Source organism: Saccostrea cucullata, unplaced genomic scaffold (genome assembly GCF_032062105.1).
Source record: "Saccostrea cucullata isolate Sc308-1 unplaced genomic scaffold, CSIRO_AGI_Scuc_v1 ctg88, whole genome shotgun sequence".
NCBI lineage: Eukaryota > Metazoa > Mollusca > Bivalvia > Ostreida > Ostreidae > Saccostrea > Saccostrea cuccullata.
This window is the reverse complement of record NW_026930139.1, coordinates 372,501-400,080: the sequence shown is the minus strand read 5'-3', so window position 1 is coordinate 400,080 and position 27,580 is coordinate 372,501. Positions and strand designations below refer to the sequence as shown.

Below are 27,580 nucleotides of genomic sequence, written 5' to 3'. Positions count from 1 at the left end.
TTGTTTGGCAATATTTTACCATGTTTTAGAAATTGTACATACGTAGAGCATGACCTTGCGTACATGTATAGAATAAACTGAGAGATAGAAACCCCATTTGCAGGTGATGAAGGTATCTTGCTGCATAAGTAAGGGAAGTTGACGATTAAAAAGTTAAAGTCATCACGTTTATGATAGAGCTTGGTTGTTAGATTAATGTCTTTTTCAAGTAAAATATCCACATATGAAGCAGATTGTCAAACTCTGTGGTATCTTTTATCTCTATTTCAGCTGGATATATCGTAACATTAGAATGGAAATAACCATTATTATGCCTTTAAAATTTTGTTCTTATACAAATCTATACGAAAAAAGTGTAACATTTCTAATGTTTTGCTGAGCGGGCATAAAAAAAATGTTGGACCACTGAGTGAAATGTTGGACCACTCGATGAGATGTTGGACCGCTTACGTCACAGAATGGGCGGAGTTTAACATCATTTTCATTCGTTGATGTTCAAAAGTGACGGACCTGAGGTTACATCACGGAAGACAGTGCGAAATACATGTATGTCAAAAAAATATTAAAATTAAAGGTGTAACAAAACATTTATTGACTGTGTTCTCGGGCAAAATGCGTTTTGTCGACCCTCGAACCAAACTGTCTGCCTTCGGCCTAACGGCAGACAGTTTGGTTCTTGGGTCCGACAAAAGGCATGTTACCCTCGACCTCAGTCAATAAATGTATATTGTTAATTGACAATACGTCACCAATATATCTAAATGTCGAGTTGAAGGCCACTGCAAATGTTTTCTTCTTTTCGCGTATATGATTTTGGAAAAAATCTGTTTCATATGACTAGATCTGCTAATAATCGGGCGCAATTCGTATCCATGGGAATTCCAATAGATTGTTGGAAGACTTGGTCTAAAAAAAAATTAGGTATTGTCAATCAGAAACTCAAGCATCTTTTTATTTTTAACTTCAGAGTACTTGTGTGTACAATCAGATTTGTTTAATAAAAATAATTTTGCAAATGACCAATAACAATGTAAGTAAATTTCCAAGTTCCTTTTTTTATTGAAAGAGCAGCTGTTAATGATATCAAAAACCCTTGACTTTTATTTATCTTGGAGATTGGTTGTACATGTATATAAAGTTAAAAGGTCGTAAGTGTTTATGATGTTGATTTTGGTAAAATATTGTGATTTAATATTTTCCAAAACTTTTCCAAGGAATGTTTTAGCATCTGATTTACACTACTTCTGTAATATATCAATTATCAAGGAGTAAAGAAAGAGGCTTTGTTGAACATTTACTGGAACCCGCTATGTATCTTTGTTTGTAAGGATTTTTGTTGATGTTTTGATTTTGGTTGTTGGGAACATTAAAGACATTCAAATCTAGCTGATGATTTTGAAGAAATTACATTATGAATTCTTGTAACAATTGAAACTCTGAATATTAATTGATAGAAAATTAGAAATATCACAATTTAAAAGTTTGAAGAACTAAATGCAAATGTTTTTGGGAAAGTGTTATAATTAACTATAAAAAAAATATTGGCCCAAAAAATATATAAATCAATTTGTAACATAATCCAGTCGATTCGATTGAATCTAATACACATGTAAATAATTGTCCTCATTATTAAACTCTGGAAAGAGAACTGCTTGAAATGATTTCCTTGGAAAGCTATCTTTCTTTTCAGAGGGACATTTCACCTTAACATTCCAGTCCAACAAGGTCAGTTCGATATACATGTACCCTGCATATACTGAATCTCTTTAGGTCATTTAAATCCTTACAAAGATACCTTGCTTGTGCCAGTAAATGCTCCACCAAGCCCCTAACCTTACTCTTTATAAAAATATCGTATTAATCGCTGTAAAGGGGAAACTTAAGACGTGTATTTCTACTTAAACATAGCTTTTGAGGGGGGAAATTATATGAATTGAAATATTTCACCCATAAAATAATCGGTGTATAAAAGCGGTCTCCTTTTACCATTCTATACTATACTAAATATATCATATTTCCGTCATCTCACTAAAATTACATCATGCAGGTTCAAAAATAGGACGAGTACAAAACCTTATTTTTCTCTGTCGAGAGGAAGCAAAAATGTCGATTATTGAAAAATACAAGTATTCAAGATCTTGTCACTTTTTAATAACTTTGCAATAAAACTACGAACTAGTGTGACATGAAAACAAAATACGAATCCAAAATTACAAATTATAGCAAAAGTTCTTAATACTGGGACATTTAGCAAATTTTCTTTTAAATTACTAGTAATTGGGTCGTGCCATAAAAAATGGCATTTTAAGAGAAGCTCTCCAAAGCAATGTTCCATGCGAACACTTTTTTCTACATTTAAAATACTACAAATAAAGGAAGACGATATTTACTAGATTTTTATTTAACTTGCCTCACTAGAATTCAAAATTCTTATTGTTTGGGGTGAAAAAAATTAGATCATTATATCAAAACTCGGGGAATTAATAAGGATGTGTTTATAGTTTGTATAAGGTTAAAATTCAAGTGTTGCTTCGCCTTTTGTGACAGAAAAAATATGAAGGTGTAACTGGAACACGCAATCTTAGACAAACCATTGTTCTGATGTACAAAATGTGTGTATATTTGATACAAACACTGATACCTAAAAGATTGAACTAGAAACTTGTTTAACTTTGAAATGTTTTAGACGGTATCTTCACGTAAAATTTTATTCTTATTTTTTTTTTATACTAGCAGTAGATTTTACAATATCTCCTGTTTACATACACAAAGTTAGCTAATTATTAAATTTCAAAGAATAAAATTTCAAAACGACTGAGTACTCAGACTCAGTCCAAAACATGGACAAGGTCATTCTTTCTATAATTGAAACATTTGAAGATAACGAACAGTATTCAAGATCAAAAGTCCATTTAAGGAATGAAGCTTATTTCAACTTTTGTTATACGATATAACATAACTTGGTGCAGTTTACGCTTTATAAACCGCGAAACATAAGTTGAAATAAGCTTCATTCCTTATAATTTAATTTCAGTGTAGACAATGAGACAATTTTTCCTCAGTCTGCAAAAGGCTTTAAATTTAGCATATATTTTAAAAGTAACGTCAAGCGGAGTAATAAATTTTTAACGTTACTCATTGTGAGGTAGGCAAGTTATGTTATACAAAATGGATTAAATTTTTTACCTAAAATTAAATTATATAACAATACAAAACAGGAGCAGAGCACACACGGACCTCCAAATCATCGTAGGTGGTATGAGGTGCCATGGAGGAGTGAGCATCCCCTGCCGACCGGTCTCACCCGCCGTGTGCTCCTTGTCATGATCGGGCAATAACGGAAAAATCCGTCGTCAATTCAGTGTATAAATAATGGATGAACAATTAGTATGAAATACGTCAGTAAGTCATCACGTTTATCATAGAGCTTGGTTGTTAGATTACCATTAATGTCTTTTTCAAGTAAAATATCCAAGTATGAAACAGATGTGCCAGGATCTGTGGTATCCTGAGGGTATCCATCTCTTATCTGCAACTCCTCCTATACTGAATACAATTTAATGATACTTTCACAAATTCTTCTTTACATAATGCCACTGTGACCTCCTATTTTACTTTTTGATATGACACTTATTTCGGGTATCCCAGATCAAAACATAGACTTTGCCATTATAACCATATGGGAAGCGGGGGGGGGGGGGGGTGTGTTACCATTTAGTGAGCTCATTTCTCACAGTACCTCTAGTTTTCATTCCTCGATGAAATAATTCTTTATTGAAGTATTCTAACATTGTAAATTAGGCATTCATATACTTGTTATGGCACGCCAAATTCACAAAAATGAACTAAACATGTTCTCACAGTTGAAGAACTAGGTTTATCGACTGTAAACTATAGTTTTCATCTGTAAAACTATATTTAACGGTTGTTAACTATAGTTTACGAATGCTAATCTAAGTTTATATGTCTGTAATAAAACGTTAACAATAGATTTTGTTGATAAAAATAGACATCACGTCTGTAAACTATAATTTTCAATCGTGAAGTATAGTTACGAGTTGTTAATCATAGTTTCACATATCGTGAAACTATATTCATCAGATCATTAACTATAGTTAAGAGTTGTAAACCATAGTTTACAAATCTTGAAAATATATTTATCAGATAATCTATGTTTTGCAATCGCAAATGATTGTTTTCAGTGTTAAGTATAGTTTACGGTTCTGAAACATAGATTATCGCGTTAATTATGGTTTACAGATGTAAAATATAGATTAAAGTGGCTAATAACTATAGTTTACAGTCCGTAAACTATAGTTTACAACCGATAAACCTAGTATATGGACTGTGAAACTATGTTTAGCTCATTTTTGTGGATTTGGCGTGCCATAACTTGTAGCACTTGTATTTGAGTCAATAAATCTATGATGATACTACCCTGTCTTCATCCTCGCAAGCCAGGGGTCCTGAGTCAACACGCTGTCGTTGGACCACCGTACTGACTCAGGACCTCTAGCTTGCGATGATGCCCCATCTTATGTACGCTAATTTATCTACTTCGTTTCATCATTCTGAAAATTAAAGATATGTATCATCAATGGTACATGTTTGTATGCCCCCGTAAACGAAGTTTCAGGGATATATAGTTTTTGCCCTGTCCGTCCGTTTGTCTGTCTGTTTGTCTGTTTGTCCGCAAAAACTTTAACCTTGTTCATAACTTTTCTCTGGGTGGAGCTATTGCTTTTATATTTCCCAGGTGTAATCCTTGTAACAAGACCTTTATTTGGGTACTACCAAACTTGACATTTTGACCTTGTTCTTGGAGTTTGACACACTTTTACATCAAAATTCCAAACTTTTACTTATAATTTTTGAACAGTTGGTGCTATGACTTTCACATGTCACATATGTTTTCTTTGATACAAGACCTTTCCTTGGATACCAACATCTTTGACCCTTTGACCATGACCTAGGAGTTTGACCTACTTTTAAAAAACTTTAACTTGACAAAAACTTTGAACGGTAAGGATAAGGGCTTTCAAACTTCACATATGAAATCCTTGTGTCAAAGCCTTGTACTGGTTACCACTTTGACCCTTTGACCTTGACCTTGGAGTTGACCAACTTTTTAAAATCTTTAACCATAGCAACAACATTTGAACGATTAGGGTTAGGGCTTAAATACTTCACGTATGCAATCCTTATTACAAGGCCTTTCTTTAGGAACCAACAATCTTGACCCTTTGACCTTTACACTGGACTTATCCTTGGTCATAACTTTTGAACAGGTTGTGCAAGGGATTTCATATTTCACTATTGTATTTCTTGTGAGAAGAACTTACTCTGGGTACCAACATATTTCATTTATTTGCATTTAAGAAAAGTTTAATCTTCACTATTACCATACTGTGTTTTACAAACACATCTTGTTTTTTTTTTTCTTTGGATTCGTGGTGAAAATTAATTAAAAATGCTAAAATCATTTATCTTTGGGGCCGATTTGATGCTTTGTATCAAACATACAAATTTTATACTATCCTAAAAGGCGCCATACCACCATCTGCTGTTGACGGCATTAAGGCTGCGCCTCAAGAAGTTCAACAACCTGACAAACAGGAGGGCAAGGTACGACGTGAGTGCCCTCAGGTGAAGACAGCATTCCATCTCAGCTTATCAAATAGATTCCAGCTACTACAGGACCAGCTAGAAAAAAGATACCAATATCAAGACCAAATCGCAGCACATCAAGGAAATGTGGCAAGGCACATGCGAGGAAGTCCTAGGCAGAAGAAAGTATCTGCACAAGGAGTGGATCTCTGGTGATACCATGAGGAAAGTGGAGGAGAGGAAGGAAAAGAAAGCGGTGCTGAATACAAGCAGGACAATATCAGCAAAGACAAAAGCTCAAGAGGACTACACAGCCATAGATAAAGAAGTTAAGAAAAGCATTAGGAAAGATAAAAGGGATTACATCGACAACCTGTCTAAACAAGCTGAAGAAGCTGCAGGAAGGAAATTTGAAAGAACTGTATATGATCACAAAGAAGCTCTCCAACAAGTTCCAGCAAACAGACAAGCCAGTGAAGGACAAGAACGGGAAAACTCTCAAAGCAACAGAAGAACAATTGAAGAGGTGGGTAGAACACTTCGGAGAACTATTAAATAGACCAACACCAGAAACACCACCGGACATACAACCAGCCAATACAGACCTCTCGATCAACTGCGACAAGCCAACAAAAACAGAGATCAGGAGAGTAATTAATAAACTTAAAAATAGAAAAGCGGCAGGGCCTGATGAGATACCAGCAGAAACCAACAAAGCTGATACAGAGACAGCCGTTTAACATCCTATACAACCTCTTCAACAAGATCTGGGAAGAAGAGAACATTCCGAAAGAGCTGCCAAAGAAGGGAGATCTGAGGACTGCAGTAATTACAGGGAGATCATGCTCCTGTCAGTGCCTGATAAGGTCCTCAACAGAATACTTCTCGAGAGAATGAAAGAAGCAGTAGACCCAAAGCTCCGGGACCAACAGGCTGGTTTTAGAGCCAACAGATCATGTCTGACCAGATAGCCAGTCTGCGTATCATTATAGAACAATCACTGGAGTTGAAGTCCCCCCTCTATGTCAACTTCATCGACTATGAGAAAGCATTCGACAGCGTTGACCAAGAGACATTGTGGAAGATACTGAGGCACTATGGAGTACCAGAGAAGCTAGTCTCGCTGATTCGAAACACCTATCAAGGCATGATACGCAGGGTTGCCCATGGTGGCCAGATGTCTGAGAGTTTCGAGGCCAAGACAGGAGTTCGACAAGGATGCTTACTGATACCATTTCTTTTTCTCTTGGCATTGTTTGGATTACGAGGACTACCACATCAGGCAGGAACAATGGTATACAGTGGACACTCCTGACGCAACTCGACGATCTTGAATTTGCAGATGACTTGGCTCTCCTTTCACACAACCAAAGCCAGATGCAGGATAAAACAACTCACCTTGCAACAACACCGGTATGAACGGGACTCAAAATCAACTCGGAGAAAACAGAATTGATGAAGATAAACACCACTGTCCAAGCACCAGTCACAGTTGGTGGTGAGCCCATCAAAGAAATTGGGTCCTTCATGTACCTGCGGAGTGTGGTGGACAGACAGGGTGGTACAGATTGCAACATCAAGTCAAGAATTTGCAAGGCAAGAACTGCATTTACCATGTTAAAGAACTTCTGGGCCTCAAAGAATATACGTGTTACCACCAAACTGCGGATCCTCAATTCTGATCAGTAAAGTCCGTCCTATTGTACGATGCAGAGACGTGGAAGATGACTAAAGCTACCCTGCAGAAGATCCAGACATTTTACAACACAGCATCTTCAACATCCGATGGCCTGAAAGGATCTCCAATAAAGAACTATGGAAGAGAGCAGGACAGGAACCAATGGACTTACAAATAAGACAGAGGAAGTGGGGCTGGATTGGACACACACTAAGGAAGTCACCATCCAACATCACACGCCAGGCCCTGACTTGGAACCCACAAGTCAAAAGAAAAAGAGGACATCCTAGAAACACCTGGAGGCGTGACTCGGAGTCAGAGCTAAAGACACAGAATATGACCTTGCATAATGCAGCCAGAGCAGCTCAGAATCGTGTTCGTTGGAGGACTGTCGTCGATAGCCTAATGTTCCTCACGGAACGACAGGCCTAAGTAACTAAGTAAGTAAAAGACGTCATATTTCAACGGGGGTAAATTTTCATAGGACTCTTATGGGGTTCTTTTACTACAAAAAATGATTTTTTTTTTCCTATGGCTGTGGTGGTCATTTTTTAACCAAGGCAATCTTGTGAAGTCAAAAACCGATAAAAAGAATTGTGTATCTTAGTGTACCCCCCCCCCAAAACTATAGGAGACGTCATTATTCGATTTCTATTTTTAGGGGTCATTAAAAATCGACATAAAGAATTATTAACTTTACACAGGTACCTCGAAAAGAAAAATTAAGAATTTCACAGAAATTTCTATATTTGTATTATAACGTTAAGCATAATCTTTTCTGTATGAAAAAAAAAATAATGTCATACATTTATCGGTAATTTAAATCAATTGTGTTTCTTAACTTCATACTCAGAAGAAATAAGACAAGGAATTGTGTAAACGTGACCTTCCCAAAAACCGATAAATAAATTGAAATTTGGTAAGTTGTATTGAAATCATGAAGGAGACGTGGATTTCACAGAAATTTCTATTTTTAATATCATCAAAAGCAAAAACCGATATACAGAATTATGTACCTTAGTGTAGTCTACTTGTATGCTAAGTTAAATTGAAATCATACCAAAACTGTAGGAGGAGTAGCATTTTCAAAGAATTTCACAGAAATTTTTATTTTAAGTAACCAAGGCAACACCGTTCATCGAAATCAAAAACCGATACACAGAATTATGTATTATATTGAAAAAAAATTTAAATTCAAGTCCCTCACCTAAATCCCCCCATTTCAAGAGATACTTTACTTTTTTGTTTACAGACAGACGGACAGACGGACGGACGCCGGACGCATTACAATCGCATAAGGGTCTCTGACCAGTTGCACTAAAGATAATGTCATACATTTATCGAGTAAAACAATTCACTAAAATTACCTTCATGTATCAGTCTTGTTTGATTGTTGTCCTATATACACGACTACATAACTCTCTCTCTCTCTCTCTCTCTCTCTCTCTCTCTCTCTCTCTCTCTCTCTCTCTCTCTCGTGCAAAGCGTGATAACTCTATAAATCTCAAAATTCATGGTCATGCTATAAATACCCAAGCGCCCATTCCTCTGAAGTGCATCCTGAAAAAAAATTCATTGAAGACGAAAAATGTCCAGTAACGAATTATGAATTATTCTTAACGGGAGTCTGTCAAATTTTATCAAAATTATAATATTTAAAGAATAAACTATCGTGTATAATCGTTACTATCTGGATCCGCGCCAAGTTGAATCTATTCGTTTATTTTTCGGTTAAATAAATGTTCTTTTGGTATATATCCATTAGAATTTCAAGAGGGTGTGTACAAATATCTGTATACCACAGATCTAATGTTACCAATGATAAAATTCAATATACCCCCATCTCTTAATGCTATAATAATATGACCCCCCCCCCTCCCCCGAGTCTTATAACTACCCACACTGCACGATAAACAGTTAAGGAAAAGAGAAGCTGTATAAATGAAGAATTAGAAGCTTGTTACTTACTATCTTGTCCGGCCACTTGTTGCTCTAGTTTCCTGAACCCTGCCTTGTTCTTCCGCGAATGCTGAACGAATTCCGGGAATTTGTTTATTTATCTTCCTGCTTGTCGAGTACTAGTTTCGGTTTGGTCGTGCATGCACATACTAGTAATTCAATCCAATTAATTATTTTTGGAAAAAAAAATTTTTTTAACTATTTTAACTTTCAAAATTTATTTTAGACTTCAACACCACATTCGACGTTATTTTATTAAGCGAACTTTATTTTCATGACTTGGTTCTTTGTAATTACCTTTATTCGCAAGGGGGGGGGGGGTATGATAAACTTTTCAATCTTCTTATTTTAAATTATTCGATTAGTACAATTCTTCATTTGTGTGCAGCACATTATCTCGACCATAAAAAAATTGAAAAGACAAATTTTAAAATTTATACATATTTATTAAAAATAAATAATTATGCACAATATATACATTTTAAGTATTTTGGCACTTTTTGGTGACAACACAATAACATGTGAGTCAATATTGATGAGAGTATCGGGGTATTTTCCTCACTTTGTTTCAATGTTCAACAGCATCGTTAATTGCCTTGACAACTTTCGAACTTTTGTTGATTGTTGCATGTCTCTCTACTGTAACAGCACTGAATTGTTTTTCCTTTGGTTGTTCTTGGTCCTCTTTATTTCAACACATATACTCATCGGAACGCAGTGGGATCAATTTTTGTATTTCCGGGCAGCACTGGATGACGTCAGGAGATTCCCCAAGGTAGGAGAGCACCTGTTACAAAAAAATCAAATCTGATTAACAAGTTTTACAGAAGGAAAAAGGAGAAAACTTTTTTTAAATATCGAGTTTACCTTACAATCCCCTGTTTGAAAAAAAAATTAAAGCGCTATTTCACAATGTCTATTTTTAAAATACTGCATTAATATTTCGTTAATTTTTCTATGATTATCGACGAGTCTGTTTGTGCCTTCCTTATTTTTCCCTACCTTTTGCATTAGTTTTCGTGTTTCCTTATATTGGCTATACTGAGTCGCTCCTTCTAGTAGCAGTGGTAAGGTATCGGCCCGCAAACATTCCATTGCAAACTCCCAACAGGCCGTGTGGAGGTCCGGAAACTCAAACATTTTCGCAGCATTGATCATTCCTGAAACACAAGTTTAATAAAAATCATATTTATAAATAATACAGAAGATTTTTTATTGCAAAATAATCATAAGAAATTGAATTTCATTTTTAATTTAAAAGTCAGTATCTAAGATACATTAGGATCAGCAATTTTAATATAATACATTGTATCTTACCAATTACAGTTCTGGCATCCACGGAAACAACTCCACAATGGATGTAACGCATAAGACGCTCAAAGACGCTGATGTCGAAATCCTTTATCTCAATTGTGACGCTTTGTGGGGCGGATTTCTCCTTTTGAGGTGTGCATTTCTTCCTGGCCAGCGCTTTTTTCACTGATTGGATCCCTCTTTTAAGTGTTGAAGTTTCCTTTACTGCGGTATTTGTTTGGTTACGACTTTTCAAAATCATCTGGTACATCAGTCTTTACATAAAAAAGAAGGAATATAATTATTTCTGAACAGAAATGTAAAATATTTTTTTATGTACCTGCTATGCGTACAAGCTTGTATGGTAAGCAATACATGCAATTCCAAACACAAGAGAAAAGTAAAAATTATATAATCGTCGTACACAGGCTACATTGAATCTTATTATTTTAAATATGATATGTTAAATATTATAATATACCTGCTGCGGGTAGCCAAAATAGCTCGAATGCCATATACGGGGATCTTTTCCGGTCCAACCAAAAACATGACATCACAGAGATCTGGTACGGAGATGACGTATTTGAGATCTTCGCAGAGTTCGTACCGGTTCTTCAGCACCATGATAAATGGATTACAATCTTTGTCTTGGGCCCAAAAATCTCCTATAATAAATTTTTAAATAAAAATATAATAACAAGAAACTGAGTTAAACAAATTAAAATTGTAATTCAAATTCAATACTATAACTGAACTGAAAATTAACGAAAACTAAAATAATTTTTCATAAGCTTCAAGACTGGCTTCGATAATAAAATGTTCAAAACATGTACCTTCATCAGTGTAACCCATTTTCCAGTTAGTATCCTTATATGCTTATTATACATGTATCTCTATTCCAGTAAGATCGAAATACATGTACATGTATATGAAATGTATTTCTGGTCGGATTGATTCCTCATGAATGAAATCAATATTATGATCAGTATTTTCAACTGTACAAATTTACAAGAGCGAATATAAAGAGAAATCTAGTCAGATTGTCGTACTTTTACATCAATGTTTTCATTTTTAGGCCACAAAAATAATATTTTCATTTTAGGGACTTGTCACATTCCATGAGAACAATGAAACATGTAAACAAACAAGTTGTGTGATTATGTTAATGACAGACTACGTCGACAGCTAGCGAGGCCTACAACCTAGATTTTTATCAGATGCCACTAACCATGCTAACTGTAATCTGATTAGGGTAAGTGGCACTTCAAAAACATGACAAATAATGTTAAAAAGTCCTTATATGCCATGAAAATGTATTTTTTAAATGTTATTGGAAGCATTTTATATTATTAATTTGAAAAAAAAAATCAAAAATTACCGTCTTGTCTGATAAGATCGAGCTCCATGGTCTCTCTTTTTTCCAATTATTTTCTCCTTCTATGGAATAAAATATTTTTCTTTGATTGTGAAGATAAAAGCATAGGTGCTTATATACATGCACTATAATAGTCACCTATAGTAATACTTTATCTCTCATAATTATGTTTTTCCGATAATTAATTAGGCACGTGTCATGCACAGTGCATTTTAAGTAAATTGACTCTAATTATTATAATATATCCAGACTTTATTCATTACCTTTAGTATGTGTTATTAGTTATTTGAGAGTAGTAGTTTCAGGCGGGGATCCAGGAATTGAAGTTAGAGGGGGCGCCAACAGTAGGCAAGGGGTCTGGGGGCCGCCTTGAGGCCCCTAGTGGGTCCAGGGCAACGCCCTGGTGGGGTCCAAGAGATTTTGAGAGAACCAAGTAGTATTTACATTTTCTAGACGAAAATGTGATTTACGTTAACTTTGACAATTTTAGTTCTTTCCGCCACTGAGTTTCCGAATAATAACTGCATGTTCTTTTTTATACGCACATTTTTTCTCCAAATATTTTGAAACATTGCATGAAAATATATTTCTTTTTTAAAAATGACCTTTATCTTTCAGTATTATCAATTCTTTTTATTTTATCGTAAAAAATAAGAACTTTAAAAAGATTAAGAACGCTATACAAAGTATACTTTCAAGGATTTAGAATTAAGGATAAAATGGCATATATATATTTTCATTTCCCATCGGGTTCGACTTACAGAGAAAAAAAATGTCTGCGCCCATGAAAACATGATTGTAAATAAACACCCAAGAACGTTCATTTTAAAACGGCTTCTAAACCAATACAGTCAAGTGAGATTTCTCCAAAGTAAGAAAATGTTCTGGAAAGTGAATAGTTTTTTAAGTTAAGACCTTAAGAACCGAACAGCAGAAAGTCGACATTTTTCCTCTTTACACACCTGTCATCAAAACCTTTTTTTTTTGGTACTTCCCGTGATTAAAATATATGTTAATTATACGATATGAGGAATCAGAAATTAAACGTAGGTGTGGCCAATAAACCTCTAAATTAAATCTGCAGTTATGTTTCAGTAAATTGATATTTTTGTAGCTGAATTGACACTTATGCAATGTTTTAAGTTGCTCAATAGATACATACATTTGCTCAATATTTTTGAATTGGTCCTGTAATGGAAGGGAGAAAATTTGATCTGTTCATTACACTGATGCTTGTACTTGGATGAGTGTTGTACTAATCAAGTTTAATATCTTGTCCAACACTTTTTTTTCCATATGTTGTCTTTTCAGGATAATATCCTTTGGATCTGATGAGATTAATTTTTATTAAACTTAGATATATAAACCTATTAAATGCAATTATATGACTTGTATAAAAATGTTAAGTAACATCATTCATGACAGATAAATTCTGAATTTCCTCCTAAATTGGACAGGTTCTTCAACAGAAGAGTATGATCTTGTTGTTATTGGTGGGGGGTCAGGAGGGCTAGCTTGTGCCAAAGCAGGTAGGATTTTATTTGTAGCCAAATTTATCTTTATATAAAAAAGACAATACATGTAGATTCATATAAACATGTTTGCTGTATTTGCATTGTATTATTTGACTACACTTGCTATTTGTTTAGCCTCCCAGCTTCAAAAGAAGGTGGCCGTCTTGGATTTTGTGACCCCTTCTACTCAAGGTAAAATAATCTCTAGCGTACTAGTACTAGTTCTATATTAATGATAGTGTTCTTAAATGATATTGGATTGATCATCATACATTACAGGGTTGTAATAAGTAATCAACATGGGTTATTTTTGCGCTAATAAATAGTTTAGTGTTGTTAAATTTTGAAACTGTTAATATATAGAATATAATTACTACCTGTACTGTGTACCATTACTAGGGACAACATGGGGGTTAGGAGGTACTTGTGTCAATGTGGGGTGTATCCCTAAGAAGTTGATGCACCATGCAGCTCTCCTGGGGGAGGCCATTAAAGATTCTAAGGCCTATGGTTGGAGTGTTCCAGACCTAATCCAGAATGACTGGTAAGTCAAATCGAAGCAAAACATGTTTAACAGAGAATACTATCAGCTAAACACATATTTCTCCAAAGTTAAAGGTCATACGAAACAATGTCCTGAGCATTTTAGGTTGTATATGGAAACAAGTATATCTGAGCAACATTAATCAGCCTGAAATAACATTTTGGATTTTTTACGCAAGTTGGAGGCAGCAGAGTTGATCAAAGATACTTGACTGCGAAGATGAGCTTCAGCTAGCACGGCTTATCTCCCTTTGCTTATGACGTCAGTAAGACCCACTCGCTACATTCTGTACTAGTATTTATTTAGCCGATCATGTCTTATGCAGCGTAATTTTTAAGAAATATCATTGTCTTGACTAAAACTTTGTATAAATATATGATTTTCAAACCAGATAGTGTTTGTCTGTTAACAACCTGTTGTATGTTTGCAAGATTTTAGCATGTTTTATCCGTGTTATTTATTGTCATCCTTCTACATATCAATATAAATAGAGAGAGACGATGTCCAAAGAGAGCAGAACTTCTGTACTCGAGTTATATATAAATATAGATGCTGTCAAATAGCAATTACAATTGAATAAATTTCTAACACAAAAATATGATTTGTTAATTTTCCAATTAAATTTTTTTATAAGCATGATCAGATTATGAGCAAATACCGGTACATATACAGTTTCTCGATCGGTAGCACGCGCATAAGTAAAGCTGGATTCGATCTATTGACAGCGGTATGTGAAAGTGAAACTAAACCTGCATGCGGATAAATGATTTCATTTATTTATGGAAAATGAAATGATTCTATCGCTTCCTGGTCTTCTCCTCTCTCAGTTACTTTGGTTTTCCAGGCTATCTCATTGACTCTTTTTTTTTTTACCAAAGTCGGTACATTTACACATAACACTGTGCCTTTTTGAATATGTAATAATCTTAAAAAGTCAGCCTCGGACTTTACACGCAAATCTATGTTATCCTACGCTCGTACGTTTCTGTGTGTATTGGCAGATCAAATTTTTTAAATTTGCATAAGTTTATTTTAACAAATATCATATTCTGCTTTTAAAAAAGAATGTTTAACTGTAAAAATATTAATTTTTAAAATTGTTAGGTTCAGTCTCGCAAACAATGGGCATTGGGGCATGGGTTTCTTTTTAACGGATCATCCTATGCACCCACTGTATGAGTATTTTCAAACTGTAGTTACTCAATGAAACTGTTATAGAAGTATAGAACTGCACCGTACTAGTAACATTACAGTACATGTATATTAACGTGCATACTCGTAATGCTGGTAAGTTTTTAAAATCACTTTTCTTGTGACAGCAAAATTATGATAATGTCGTCATCAACCTATTTCTGTATATCATTTTCATTAGTTCTCGTGTTTCAGAATGCAGAAGCGTGCATTCAAATACGCCGACTTTTTAAAATAATTTATAGATCCACGTTTATCATGAAGTTCAATATCCCTGTGTTTATTTAGGAAAAAAAAGGGGGGGTTACATCATGTATCATATACCTATAAAAAATCAAACAAGAAGATTGTTGTTTATGAGGTATTAATTTAAAATAAGTAATCTTGGTTGGGGTGAAAAATCTTGATTTCAACGGGGTTTTCATCAGGATCATCTTACTATGAAAAGCTCTCGTTTTCAGTTGCTGTGCCTAAATTAACGATAAGTTCAAATAAAGTGAAATGTTCCTTAGAATCAGGTAGCTCATCGAAAAACTTAATCACATTTATATCCACAAAAAAGTCTAAAATTAACTCAATAAAATACAGTAAAATTACACTAGATCTAATGCGTTGTTAACATCAATGGGTCTTTGTGACGTCATACAAACACAAAATCAAGAACGATAAACGAGTAACAAATTTATCAAGTGGACAAGTTTAGGCCTTCATTTTTCTGTTAAACAACGTCTTTATGTTTAATAAGTAAAATCCTAGTGTAATGAACTGTTTATGACCTTTAATCAATGGTAGTTGTTTTTTTATGTGCAACAAAGCAAAGCGAAGCAAAGAGATTGAGGTTAAAGAATTGCAATATGGAGAAACATGCACTGTATTAGAATTACAATAATGAAGAGGAAGGTATACGGGTACATCATAAAATATAGAAAGATGTCTTTTTTTTCATTCATTATATACTAAAAAAAATTTTTTTTCAATTTCAGGGAAACGCTGTCAACTGCTGTTCAGAATCACGTGAAATCCTTAAACTGGGGCCACAGGGTACAGCTCAGGGACAAGTAAGCCTCTGTAACACTCAGGTCAATATAAAGAGACTACAACCTATAAAGACTACAAGATACTGTAAACCAACTTTTATTCGCATGTGAGAACTTTTCTTGAAGTTCGCGAGAGCCTGGTATTCGCGAATATTTCATGCCGTGAACCAGTACTTAAACTCTCTGTGTCTATTCACCACAGATAAAAAATGCTTAATTGCGAAAATTAATCGTGACGAAGAAGTTTACCCCTGGTAAATCGCGAAATAAAGTCATAGCGAATGAAAGTTGGTTTACAATATAGGGACTACACTGTAAATCATATAGGGACTGCAGCATATAGAGACTACAATATGTGGGAACTACAGTATATAGATTTTACACCATAGAGAGATCTTATCATACATAGAGACTACAGCATAAAGTGACTATGGTCTACAATATAAATATATTTCTGCATATAAAGACTATAACAACAAGAGGCCCATGGGCCACATCGCTCACCTGAGCACCAAGGGTAGGACTAGTATAAAATGGCTTTTTATTGTAAAGTTTAAATCCAAAAGTAGTCCCAGGACCAATCATGGATTTGCTACTTTTTAGAAAATGATTGAGAAGAAGATTTTTAAAGAATTTTCCTATATATTTCTATGTAAAACTTTGGTCGGCCATTTTGGCCCCGCCCTACCCCCGGGGGTCATGATTTGAACAAAATTGAATCTACACTACCTGAACATGCTTCCATATAAATATGATGAATAATGGCTTTGTCATTCTTGAGAAGAAGATTTTTAAAGAATTTTCCTATATATTACTATGTAAAACTTTAGTCGGCCATTTTGGCCCCGCCCTACCCCCAGGGGTCATGATTTGAACAAACTTGAATCTACACTACCTGAGCATGCTTCCATATAAATATGATCAATTATGGCTTTGTCATTCTTGAGAAGAAGATTTTTAAAGAATTTTCCTATATATTTCTATGTAAAACTTCGGTCGGCCATTTTGGCAACATGATTTGGACAAACTTGAATGTACACTACCTGAGCATGCTTCCATATAAAAATGATGAATAATGGCTTTGTCATTCTTGAGAAAAAGATTTTTAAAGAATTTTTCTATATATTTCTATGTAAAACATTGGTCGGCCATTTTGGCCCCGCCCTACCCCCGGTGGACATGATTTGAACAAACTTGAATCTACACTACCTGAGCATGCTTCTATATAAGTATGATGAATTATGGCTTTGTCATTCTTGAGAAGAAGATTTTTAAAGAATTTTCCTATATATTTCTATGTAAAACTTTGGTCGGCCATTTTGGCCCCGCCCTACCCCCAGGGGTCATGATTTGAACAAACTTGAATCTACACTACCTGAGCATGCTTCCATATAAATATGATCAATTATGGCTTTGTCATTCTTGAGAAGAAGATTTTTAAAGAATTTTCCTATATATTTCTATGTAAAACTTTGGTCGGCCATTTTGGCCCCACCCTACCCCCGGGGGTCATGATTTGAACAAACTTGAATCTACACTACATGAGCATGCTCCCATATAAATATGATGAATTATGGCTTTGTCATTCTTGAGAAGAAGATTTTTAAAGAATTTTCCTATATATTTCTATGTAAAACTTTGGTCGGCCATTTTGGCCCCGCCCTACCCCCGGGGGTCATGATTTGAACAAACTTGAATCTACACTACCTGAGGATGTTTCCCCATAAGTTTCATCTTTCCTGGCACAGTGGTTCTTGAGAAGAAGATTTTTAAAATATACCACTAAATTTTCATTAATTCCCAATTATCTCCCCTTGAATAAGTGGCCCTTCATTTGAACAAACTTGAGTCCCCTTCACCCAAGGATACTTTGTGGCAAGTTTGGTTGAAATTAGCCCAGCGGTTCTTGAGAAGAAGTCGAAAATGTGAAAAGTTTACAGACAGATGGACAGACAGGCAGACGGACGCCTGACAAAATGTGATCAGAAAAGCTCACTTGAGCCTTCGGCTCAGGTGAGCTAATAAACACTACACAGCATATAGAATAAACAATACAGCATACAGAGATTACAACTGCACAATACAGCTTATAGAGATTACAGCAAATAGATATTTCCATACAAGAACACAACATTACATAGAGCTTGCAGCATTAAGACAATACTACAGGTATCTTCAAATGAAGGATATGGAGATAACGAACAGTATTCAATATCGAAGTCCATAGAACAATACAAAATAGGAGCAGAGCAAACATGGACCCTTTAAAACATCAGAGGTGGGATCAGGTGCCATGGAGGAGTGAGCATCCCCTGCTGACCGGTCACACCCGCCGTGTGTTCCTTGTTCATCGTCAGTTCAGTGTATAAATAACGAACTAACATTTAGTAGGAAAAATTGACTCAATGATAAATTTATTTGCTGACAAGGTCATTGTATCAACCAAAGAACTTATGAAATGATGACTTTAAATGAGACTGCTGATATTCCTGTTTCATCAACTTGTTTGTAAATAATTTGCCTCGTTTTAGAAATTGTTCATAAGTTGAATCTTCATGAGTTGAATTAATTAAGAGAATTTTAAATGGCAGCCCAAAACCTGTAAATTTATATCTGAGGTTTAAACTGAAATTGTGATTCCACTGGAAAAGAGTATTGGATACATTACTAGAATTTCTATCATAACTTTAAAAAAGAGTACACACAAAATGTTAATTTGTTATTCATTATATTTAATTATAGAGGTGTAGAGTACATCAATGGTTTGGGGAGTTTTGTAGACAGACAGACAGTTAAAGTTACAGACAACAAGGGGAAGCAGGTAGTTATAACATTCAGCTCTGTTATAGGGAGAAAAAACACAAGAATATAGGACAGTTAATCAGATATAATAAGTTAATAAAAAATATATTGATGATTGTATGACTCTTTAAAAATGTAGAAATCTTAATGCATTGTGAGAATATAGAGAACAAGTTGTATGTATCAATATATTTAAAAAATCTCACTGAAATGTAAAGTTATCTATTGCATTTTTTTTTAAAATTGTTTAGAATCTACATGACTTGTAATTACGAAAGTATAAAAGGATAAAATCTTTATCTATTTATTTTATAATAATAAATAAATGATTTAATTTTAGAAACTTTTGAAAACCAAGAACACTGTGATAGCCGTAGGAGGCAGACCATATATTCCATCTCATGTGAGTTAGAGTCAGTTCAGTAGGAGTCTCACCTTATATTTCATCTCGGGTGGGCAAGGCTTAAGTCAGTAGAGTTAAACCTTACATTCTGTCCGAGATGGGTTACGGTTGCCTCATTTATGTAGGAGTGAGACCTTATACTCCATCTCAGGTAAATCAGGGTCTGCACAGTAGGCATCAAACTATAATATATTCCATCTCACTGTCAGTTCAGAAGAAGCCAGACTTTATCTCCCATCTCAGGTGGGTCAGGATCTATCTGCTCAACTGGAGTCAAACCTTACTTCCTATCTCGGGTTGGTCAAGGTGATTTCTACTGCAAGGAATCTAATATTTTTATATATAAATTTTATTTCTATTAATTTTTAGATACCCGGTGCTTTGGAGTATTCCATTTCTAGTGATGACCTTTTTTGGTTGAAGAAATCACCAGGAAAAACGTAAGGAAATTATGAACAAAAATACCTAAGCAGGTTCTCAGTTTTAAAGATTGTCGTTCATATTCTGCTCTCATCTTTTCTTGTAATTCTTCTCTTTTTATCTGTATACTTTCAGATTGGTTATAGGTGCTAGCTGTATCCTTAAATAAATAAACAAGCAAGAAACTTTTGAATTTCATTTAACAGAGATCTGTGCATTTGTTAACTTTTATTTTAAAAAAAATATTTTTTAGCATCTTTTGGCTTTTCTTGATAAATTTTGAATATACCATGTTGTACAATTGCATAAAAACTGAGATCTTGGATATAATTGTAAAACCACTTAACCAAGTCAGATATAGCTTTAGAGTGTGGTGGTTTTCTACGTGGTTTAGGGTTAGACACCACAGTAATGGTCCGATCCATACCTCTAAGGCAGTTTGATCAGGTAAATTGTCCACCTATACCAGTTATCTTTCTTAGTTTCTTTTTCTGTTCTTCTCTATATCAAACATACCCAAAATGATTTGCATACAGATACATTTAATTTAGTTTGTACATAGTTCTTGTTATTTTTTAATTTTAAACCCTTGTTGATTATTGGTCTTTTTGCAGCAAATGGCCAGTCTGGTCACCGATTACATGGAATCAAATGGCACAAAGTTCCTGAAGACCTGTGTTCCGGTCAGCATAGAGAAGACGACTGGAGGTCAACTGGTTGTGAAATATGAAAATCTAACAGACAAACAGACCAAAGAGGAAGTCTTTGATACAGTCATGTTTGCCACAGGTGTGTGCCTCAGCTCCCTTACAAAAACTATCTGATATATACATGTATTTGTTCAATTTTGAACACATATTAATGAAAAGTTTTTGCAGGACGACATGCTGTGGTGAGAAATCTTAATTTAGAAGGAATAGGAGTAGAGATTGACCAAACAACACAGAAAGTTATTGGGGACCATGGCGGGGACCATGAGAGGAGCAGTGTTCCAAATATTTATGCTATAGGTGATATATTACATGTAAGTCAGTGCAAGTCATGTGATATATTATTTGTATGTCGGTGCAAGTCATGTGATATATTACATGTAAGTCAGTGCAAGTCATGTGACATATTACATGCAAGTCAGCACAAATCAGGTGATATATTACATGTAAGTCAGCAGTGCAAGTCATGTGATATATTATTTGTATGTTGGTGCAAGTCATGTAATATATTACATGTAAGTCAGTGCAAGTCATGTGACATATTACATGCAAGTCAGCACAAATCAGGTGATATATTACATGTAAGTCAGTGCAAGTCATGTGACATATTACATGCAAGTCAGCACAAATCAGGTGATATATTACATGTAAGTCAGTGCAAGTCATGTGACATATTACATGCAAGTCAGCACAAATCAGGTGATATATTACATGTAAGTCAGCAGTGCAAGTCATGTGATATATTATGTATGTCGGTGCAAGTCATGTAATATATTACATGTAAGTCAGTGCAAGTCATGTGACATATTACATGCAAGTCAGCACAAATCAGGTGATATATTACATGTAAGTCAGTACAAATCAGGTGATAATTACATGTAAGTCAGTACAAATCATGTGATATACTGCAAACCAACTTTTATTTGCGTGCGAGAAATTTTCGTGAGGTTCGCGAGAGCCTCGCCATCGCGAATTTTCTCGCTGCGAACTGGTCCTTAACATCTCTCTGTCAATTAACAACAGATCCAAAAAAGGCTTGATCACGAATATTAATCGTTGCAAACTAGTTTACTCCCGGTATATCACAAAATAAAGTCGTCGCGAATAAAAGTTGGTTTACAGTATTACATGTAAGTCAGTACAAATCAGGTGATATATTACATGTAAGTCAGTACAAGTCATGTGATATATTACATGTAAGTCAGTGCAAGTCATGTGATATATATATAACATGTAAGTCAGTGCAAGTCATGTGATATATTACAAAAAATGTACATATTTAAGTCAGAGCAAGTCATGTGCTATTTTATTTGTAAGTCCGTGCAAGACAGGTGATATATATTTCATGTAAGTAAGAACGAGTCATGAGATATAATACAGGTTAGTCAGTGCAAGTCATTTGATATATTACACATTTAAGTCAGTGCAAGCCATGATATTTATTTCATGTAAGTCAGAACAAGTCATGTGATAAATTACACGTACATCAGTGAAAGTCGTGATATATTACATGTAAGTATCATTTGTGTGATATATATCTCAATTCAATTTAAAGAGTCAACAACTATCGCTGGCTGGAGTATCAGTATAAAGTATTGTCTTACCAGTGTCACAAAAATCATGTTGAGAAAGTACTGCTTATGCGGCATTCATTACTGTTACATATCTTTAACCCATTCACTGGATCAGGGTGGGACACAAAAATTCACAGGAAAAGAAAATATTGCCCTACATTTTAAATTGTTTACCAAAAATTTATATTTTTGCTGTAAATCTTGCTCTCACAACACTTGAAATTTTGTTAGATGCATGACAACATGTAAAATTATCAAGCAAAAATTGTATTGTACCTAACAGGTATCAAACTTTCCCTTAGGTGGAATGTGTTTTCAATTATGATGTAATTTGGTCAGTAGAAATATATGATGGAGAGAAAAATAACCAAAGCAACTCAATGTGTGTGTCAACTTGAAATTTAATCTATAAATTATTTGCTCTGCAGTGCCATAATTACTGTCTGTTCTAACACAGAATCAGAAAGATGCTTCACTATCATGAGAAAAATGCAAACTGACTGGAAAAGAGATTCTTTCAATGTTCAATGAACTACAGGCTATCTTAATACAAAATAGAGCATCGACCTTGGCTTCTTTTGTTATGAAATTCTAAAAGATGTTTGCATTATTCAGTATTTGGTTAAAAAAAATTCTCACATGTATGACATGAATATATTTACATATGTTGTGAATTATAATATACTTACTAGTAACAAAACACAAAAGTGGTGGGGGTGTTATTTTTTTCATACCAATATATTGTTATGATGTATATTATTATTTGGAGTTTACAATATTTGGCAGATATTATTTTTTCAACAAGTTACTGTAAAATCACATATTTTCTTTGGGTCATATTTTCGAGGTTTGAGGAAAAAATATTGGTTTGTGGGGATTTGATTTCGTGGTTGGAGAGTGTTTAGTAAGTAATGCATATAAAGTTTTCATTTTGTGTGGTCATTAATTTGTGGGTCTCACAATACCTCGAAAACAACAAAAATTAAACCCCGATGAAAATTAGTGATTTCACAGTAGTTTAGATTGGAATTAGGTTTTTCAATGTGCTTTAAATGATTAGATATACTTAAGCCATTTACTAAGTCATGCTTTTTCTGAGCTGATGTTTCTGTGAATAAATGGCCTCTAAAATTGGTTGTCTCTTTCATAAATACCAAAAAATATAACACATTACAAAAATACTTATGATAAAATAGGAAACAGATTGATGTGCATCCAAAACAACGCTATAATTTGAAATTTTTATAATTGATTACTTAAAAAAAAAATTACCCCATTCCAGAAAAGGCCAGAACTGACACCAGTAGCTATAAAGGCTGGGCAGCTATTAGCAGAGAGACTGTTTGGGGGTAGTCAAGTACAGATGAACTATGATCTGGTTAGTATCTTTATATATGTAATATTTTCTAAATCCATTCTTTGTTATAAAGTAAAAAAAATTACTGTCTGAAGACACTGATCATACAGTGTTTTACCGTAGGTGCCGACCACAGTATTTACCCCCCTGGAGTATGGGGTTGTGGGTATCTCTGAAGAAGAGGCCATAGCACGACATGGGGAGGAAAATATTGAGGTGAGGAATTCACATCTCAATACTGTTTATAGTAAAAGGAATCATTCAGTTTATGAGATACGGGTGGATTTAAGCCCTGATTTTCTATACTGGAAATTGTTAAATAGATAAATGTACAGCTTTAAAATTGGATGATACTATTAATTCAAATGAGATATTAATGTCTGGGATCTTTTGTCACGGAAAATATTAGCATGATATAACATCTGCTCAAATAGTCCAGTGATTTTTTTTCCACCTAAGTTTGGTGCTACATCACTCAATATGGGTAGTGTGATTTTGTAAGCTTCCATCTTACAGTGAATGTGAGAATCAGAATTGTATTCAGATAAAATGAATAAGGGCAGCACAAAGTCTGATGCAAGTATTGAAATAGAGGGTACAATGTAACTAAAAAACAAAATGACTGCACAAGTAGTAAATGGGTTGTTTTATCTTTCCATTGTATTTTAACACTTAGACTCCAGCTGCTGATGAAGTAATGATTTTATTTCGTTCGTTATACTTACCAGTCATAAATATACATTAGGATATCTTCCCCTTATTAACGTTCATAACTCGCGGGCAAGCGTTTAAAAGAATAAGATTCAAACACTTATAAGACCGAGATCACATCTCAGGTGCTTGCCCAAATCAGTTCATCTTCCGGCGTGCAACAGAACGTTCATACTTTTTTGGCAGAGATTTCTCAGCCACGGAGTGATACAAATACTTTGTATTTGTATAAGGTATTGGTATAGATACTCTCTCATGCTCTTAGTTTAAGTATGGAAGAAGCCAGTTTTATTTCGAACGACGAATTAAATTCGGGCTCGGAATTCCAGAATTTACAGTCAGTAATGGAGGCCAAAGGAAAAAAACCGCGGTCCGGTAGGAAATCCTCCAGCAAAGCTAACGAGAAAATGGAACAATTAGAAAACAGAGTCAACGAAAGGTTAGACACTATGATGAATTTTTTAAGAGAAAGTATTCAAACTTTGTCCAGCAGTGTTTTAGAGAATACAGCTTCTCATAATGTACACGAGACAAACGTGTCTCATAATTCGTTAGCGGATCAGGATACCGGTGGTTTATCCACGCGGAGACCTGAGCCCATGGTATCAAATGTAGACGATTCATCTGGAATGCATCCGATTATACCTTTGGAAAGTGAAGTCCAAATTGAAGGGACATTAAGTGTGCCTGAAATGGACGATATGATATCATTAGCTCCAAGTGTCAGAGAAGTACGTGAGCTATTGGGTGATAACGAATCCTCAGTTCAAGAGGAATCTATTACTGCCCATGATTTTGATAACAATCAACATAAGTTGGACAGCAACAACAACAATAGATTTCAGAACTTGATCAATAAAAGTGACGAGCATACAAAAACTCTAACTGATATTTTTGGCAATGTTTCGTCTTCAGAGGAAGAAAAAACTGGATTAGTTTTAGACAAAACACAAGAGGAGATCTTGAAAAAGTCATGGAGAATTACTGATCCTGAACGCTTGTCTGCTTATAGAGATGAATATAGACAATGTTTCCCTGTTCATCCAAACTCGGCAGCATTTCTACAAGTTCCAGGGCTAGATGACATTTTAGAACCAATGTTAAGAAAAAAACACGGAAATAAAACCAAAGGTTGGGGGAAAAGTAAACATTTAATTTCCCAGCCGTACAAAAGTATTGAAACTTTGGCATATCAGGGACAGATGGCTGCCCGTATGGGTATTATTTCATTAAGCTACATGCAGCAAGCTTTAGGAACGTTGTTAGATTCTATAACTTGTCAAGATGCGGACACAGTTCAAGCAATTAAAGACATTTTCTCCATGTCTACCAAGGCACTAGATCAAATGGGTAGAGCAGGGGCTTTTCACCATCTTATAAGAAGGAAAACTGCAGCACAAGACTCTGGATTATATACCTTGAAGGATATTCATAGCAAAATTATTTGCCTGCCTCTTTCAGAAGATGGCGTCTTTGGCAAGAAATTAGAAGAGAAACTAAAAGAAAGGAAAGAGCAGAAAGATTCTCTTAAGGATTTAATTCCAGAATGGAATGAAAAAAATCAGAAACGCAAATTTTCAGAAAATTCTGCTGAAAACTCTGGAAATTTTAAAAAACCCAGAACTACTACTGTGTTGAATAACAGTTACAGAACAGCTACTCAGAGACCCAATTACTCAAGACGGTCTTATGACTACAAACCAAGAGAGGACAATTCGAGAAATACGTCTACATCTGCTACAGTAGACAGAATTGGCTCCTTTCGGATCCCAAAGAAATCTAATAAATGACTGGAGATTAGAACAGGTAACCAAAATTGCAATGCTTCCCGAGATACCAGTTGGGGGTCGTCTCAAACTTTTTGTAGAAAACTGGAATCTTGTAACTCAAGACAGTTGGGTATTATCAATAATCAACGAGGGTTACAAACTAGAATTTCTTCAAAAACCCCAGTTTTTAGGGGTAAAGAAAACAACAATCCCTCAAATACAAAAACATTGTTTGTTAAAAGAGGTAGAAGATTTATTAGAAAAAAATGCAATAGAACCTGTCTCAAATCAGGAGAGTCAAACAGGTTTTTACAGTACATTTTTCCTTGTCCCCAAAAAGGGTGGCAAAATGAGACCCATCATAAATTTGAGACCCCTCAACCAGTATCTCAAGAAGCAACATTTCAAAATGGACACTTTAAACAAAGTGTTGAATCTAGTGAAACCAAACGATTGGGCAATTTCAATCGATTTAACAGATGCATATCTACACATTCCAATATTTTCAAAACATCGAAAATTTCTAAGATTTTGTGTAGAAAACCAGTGTTATCAATGGAAAACAATGTGTTTCGGCCCAACATCAGCACCTCGAGTTTTCACCAAAATGGTGTCTGTAGTAGCAGCATATTTGAGAACACACAATATTCGTCTAGTAGTTTACCTAGACGATTGGTTAATAGTAAACCAATCAAGAGAAATGTTATATCAAGATCGACAGAAGTGCCTAAATCTATTGGTTTCACTAGGTTTCATAATAAACAAAGAGAAGTCTTGTCTAGAACCCACTCAGGAAATTGTATACCTGGGAGCTTTGTTTTTATTCAGACAAAAAATAGTACTTCCATCTCAAGACAGATTGATAAAATTGGTACAATCAACCAAAATGTTAATGCAGGGTCAGAAAACAGCCAAAGATTTTCTACAATGGTTGGGAATAGTAGCCTCATGCATAGATCTTATTCCAAATGCTCGTCTTTACATGAGACCTGCTCAGTTACATCTACTAAGTTTTTGGAAACCAAGCTCTCTAGATTTGGAGAAAATAGTCCCTATTACACCACATCTAATACAACACCTACAATGGTGGTTATATTCAGTGAACATTTCCAGGGGCAGATCTTTGCAACTGGAAGAAATTGGGGTGACCATAACCACAGATGCATCCTTGACAGGGTGGGGGGGTCACCTAAACAATCAAATAGTTCAAGGACATTGGGACAGTTGTCACAAAGGTCTTCATATCAATTGTCTAGAGATGGAAGCAGTGTTTTTAACTCTGAAACATTTTCAAAAACAAGTACAAAACAGAACAGTTTTGATCAGATGCGACAATACGACAGTGGTTCAATACATCAACAAACAGGGAGGAACCAAATCTCCACGTCTTTGTTATCAGACATGGGATTTGTGGAACTGGGCAATAGGTCACAATATCAAGTTGAAAGCTGCTCACATAGCAGGAAAATCAAATATTCTGGCAGACCATTTGAGCAGGGTCAAGATCAGACAAACAGAATGGATGTTGAACAGACAAATTGTTCAGAGAATTTTTCTATTATGGGGTCAACCTCTGATAGACATGTTTGCATCTATTCACAATCGTCAAACGCAGATCTTTTGCACTTGGTTTCCT

General features: G+C 34.9%; 3 protein-coding genes across 5 annotated transcripts in view; 2 read left to right on the top strand and 1 right to left on the bottom strand.

Annotated features, from left to right (window-relative positions):
- Positions 1–9,741: 9,741 nt before the first annotated feature.
- On the bottom strand, positions 9,742–11,456 carry LOC134283033 (serine-enriched protein-like). Its single transcript, XM_062765469.1, has 5 exons — positions 11,371–11,456; positions 11,019–11,202; positions 10,562–10,812; positions 10,247–10,404; positions 9,742–10,031 (listed from the first exon to the last, which is right to left on the bottom strand). The coding sequence occupies exons 1-5, from the start codon at positions 11,387–11,389 to the stop codon at positions 9,936–9,938; spliced, it is 708 nt and encodes a 235-aa protein (XP_062621453.1). The 5' UTR covers positions 11,390–11,456; the 3' UTR covers positions 9,742–9,935.
- Positions 10,748–27,580, top strand: part of LOC134283031 (thioredoxin reductase 2, mitochondrial-like) — a 34,548-nt gene continuing 17,715 nt past the window's right edge. The window contains exons 1-14 of one of the 3 annotated variants that reach the window (XM_062765467.1): positions 10,748–10,767; positions 13,370–13,441; positions 13,562–13,618; positions 13,826–13,970; positions 16,145–16,219; positions 18,941–19,019; positions 19,341–19,403; positions 19,773–19,843; positions 19,959–19,978; positions 20,179–20,270; positions 20,438–20,612; positions 20,702–20,847; positions 23,390–23,485; positions 23,588–23,680. In XM_062765467.1, coding sequence (XP_062621451.1) covers positions 13,885–13,970; positions 16,145–16,219; positions 18,941–19,019; positions 19,341–19,403; positions 19,773–19,843; positions 19,959–19,978; positions 20,179–20,270; positions 20,438–20,612; positions 20,702–20,847; positions 23,390–23,485; positions 23,588–23,680 — 996 coding nt within the window. In that variant the 5' untranslated portion in view covers positions 10,748–10,767; positions 13,370–13,441; positions 13,562–13,618; positions 13,826–13,884. Of the gene's footprint in view, positions 10,768–11,706; positions 11,790–12,674; positions 12,784–13,369; positions 13,442–13,561; positions 13,619–13,825; positions 13,971–16,144; positions 16,220–18,940; positions 19,020–19,340; positions 19,404–19,772; positions 19,844–19,958; positions 19,979–20,178; positions 20,271–20,437; positions 20,613–20,701; positions 20,848–23,389; positions 23,486–23,587; positions 23,681–27,580 lie in introns of those variants that run through there. The other 2 variants (XM_062765466.1, XM_062765464.1) reach the window with 2 other exon arrangements.
- The window catches only part of LOC134283032 (uncharacterized), a 5,096-nt gene continuing 1,883 nt past the window's right edge, over positions 24,368–27,580 (top strand). Inside the window, exon 1 of the mRNA XM_062765468.1 lies at positions 24,368–25,981. Coding sequence (XP_062621452.1) covers positions 24,448–25,965 — 1,518 coding nt within the window. The 5' untranslated portion in view covers positions 24,368–24,447 and the 3' untranslated portion in view covers positions 25,966–25,981. The remainder of the gene's footprint in view (positions 25,982–27,580) is intronic.

What these genes read in the sequence shown, in the direction of transcription:
- LOC134283033 (XM_062765469.1), bottom strand. An exon ending in GGATGCCAGAACTGTAATTG is followed by an intron (nt 10,405 to 10,561) that starts GTAAGATACAAT and finishes CTTGTGTTTCAG; the next exon opens with GAATGATCAATGCTGCGAAA. An exon ending in CACGAAAACTAATGCAAAAG is followed by an intron (nt 10,032 to 10,246) that starts GTAGGGAAAAAT and finishes TTTTTGTAACAG; the next exon opens with GTGCTCTCCTACCTTGGGGA.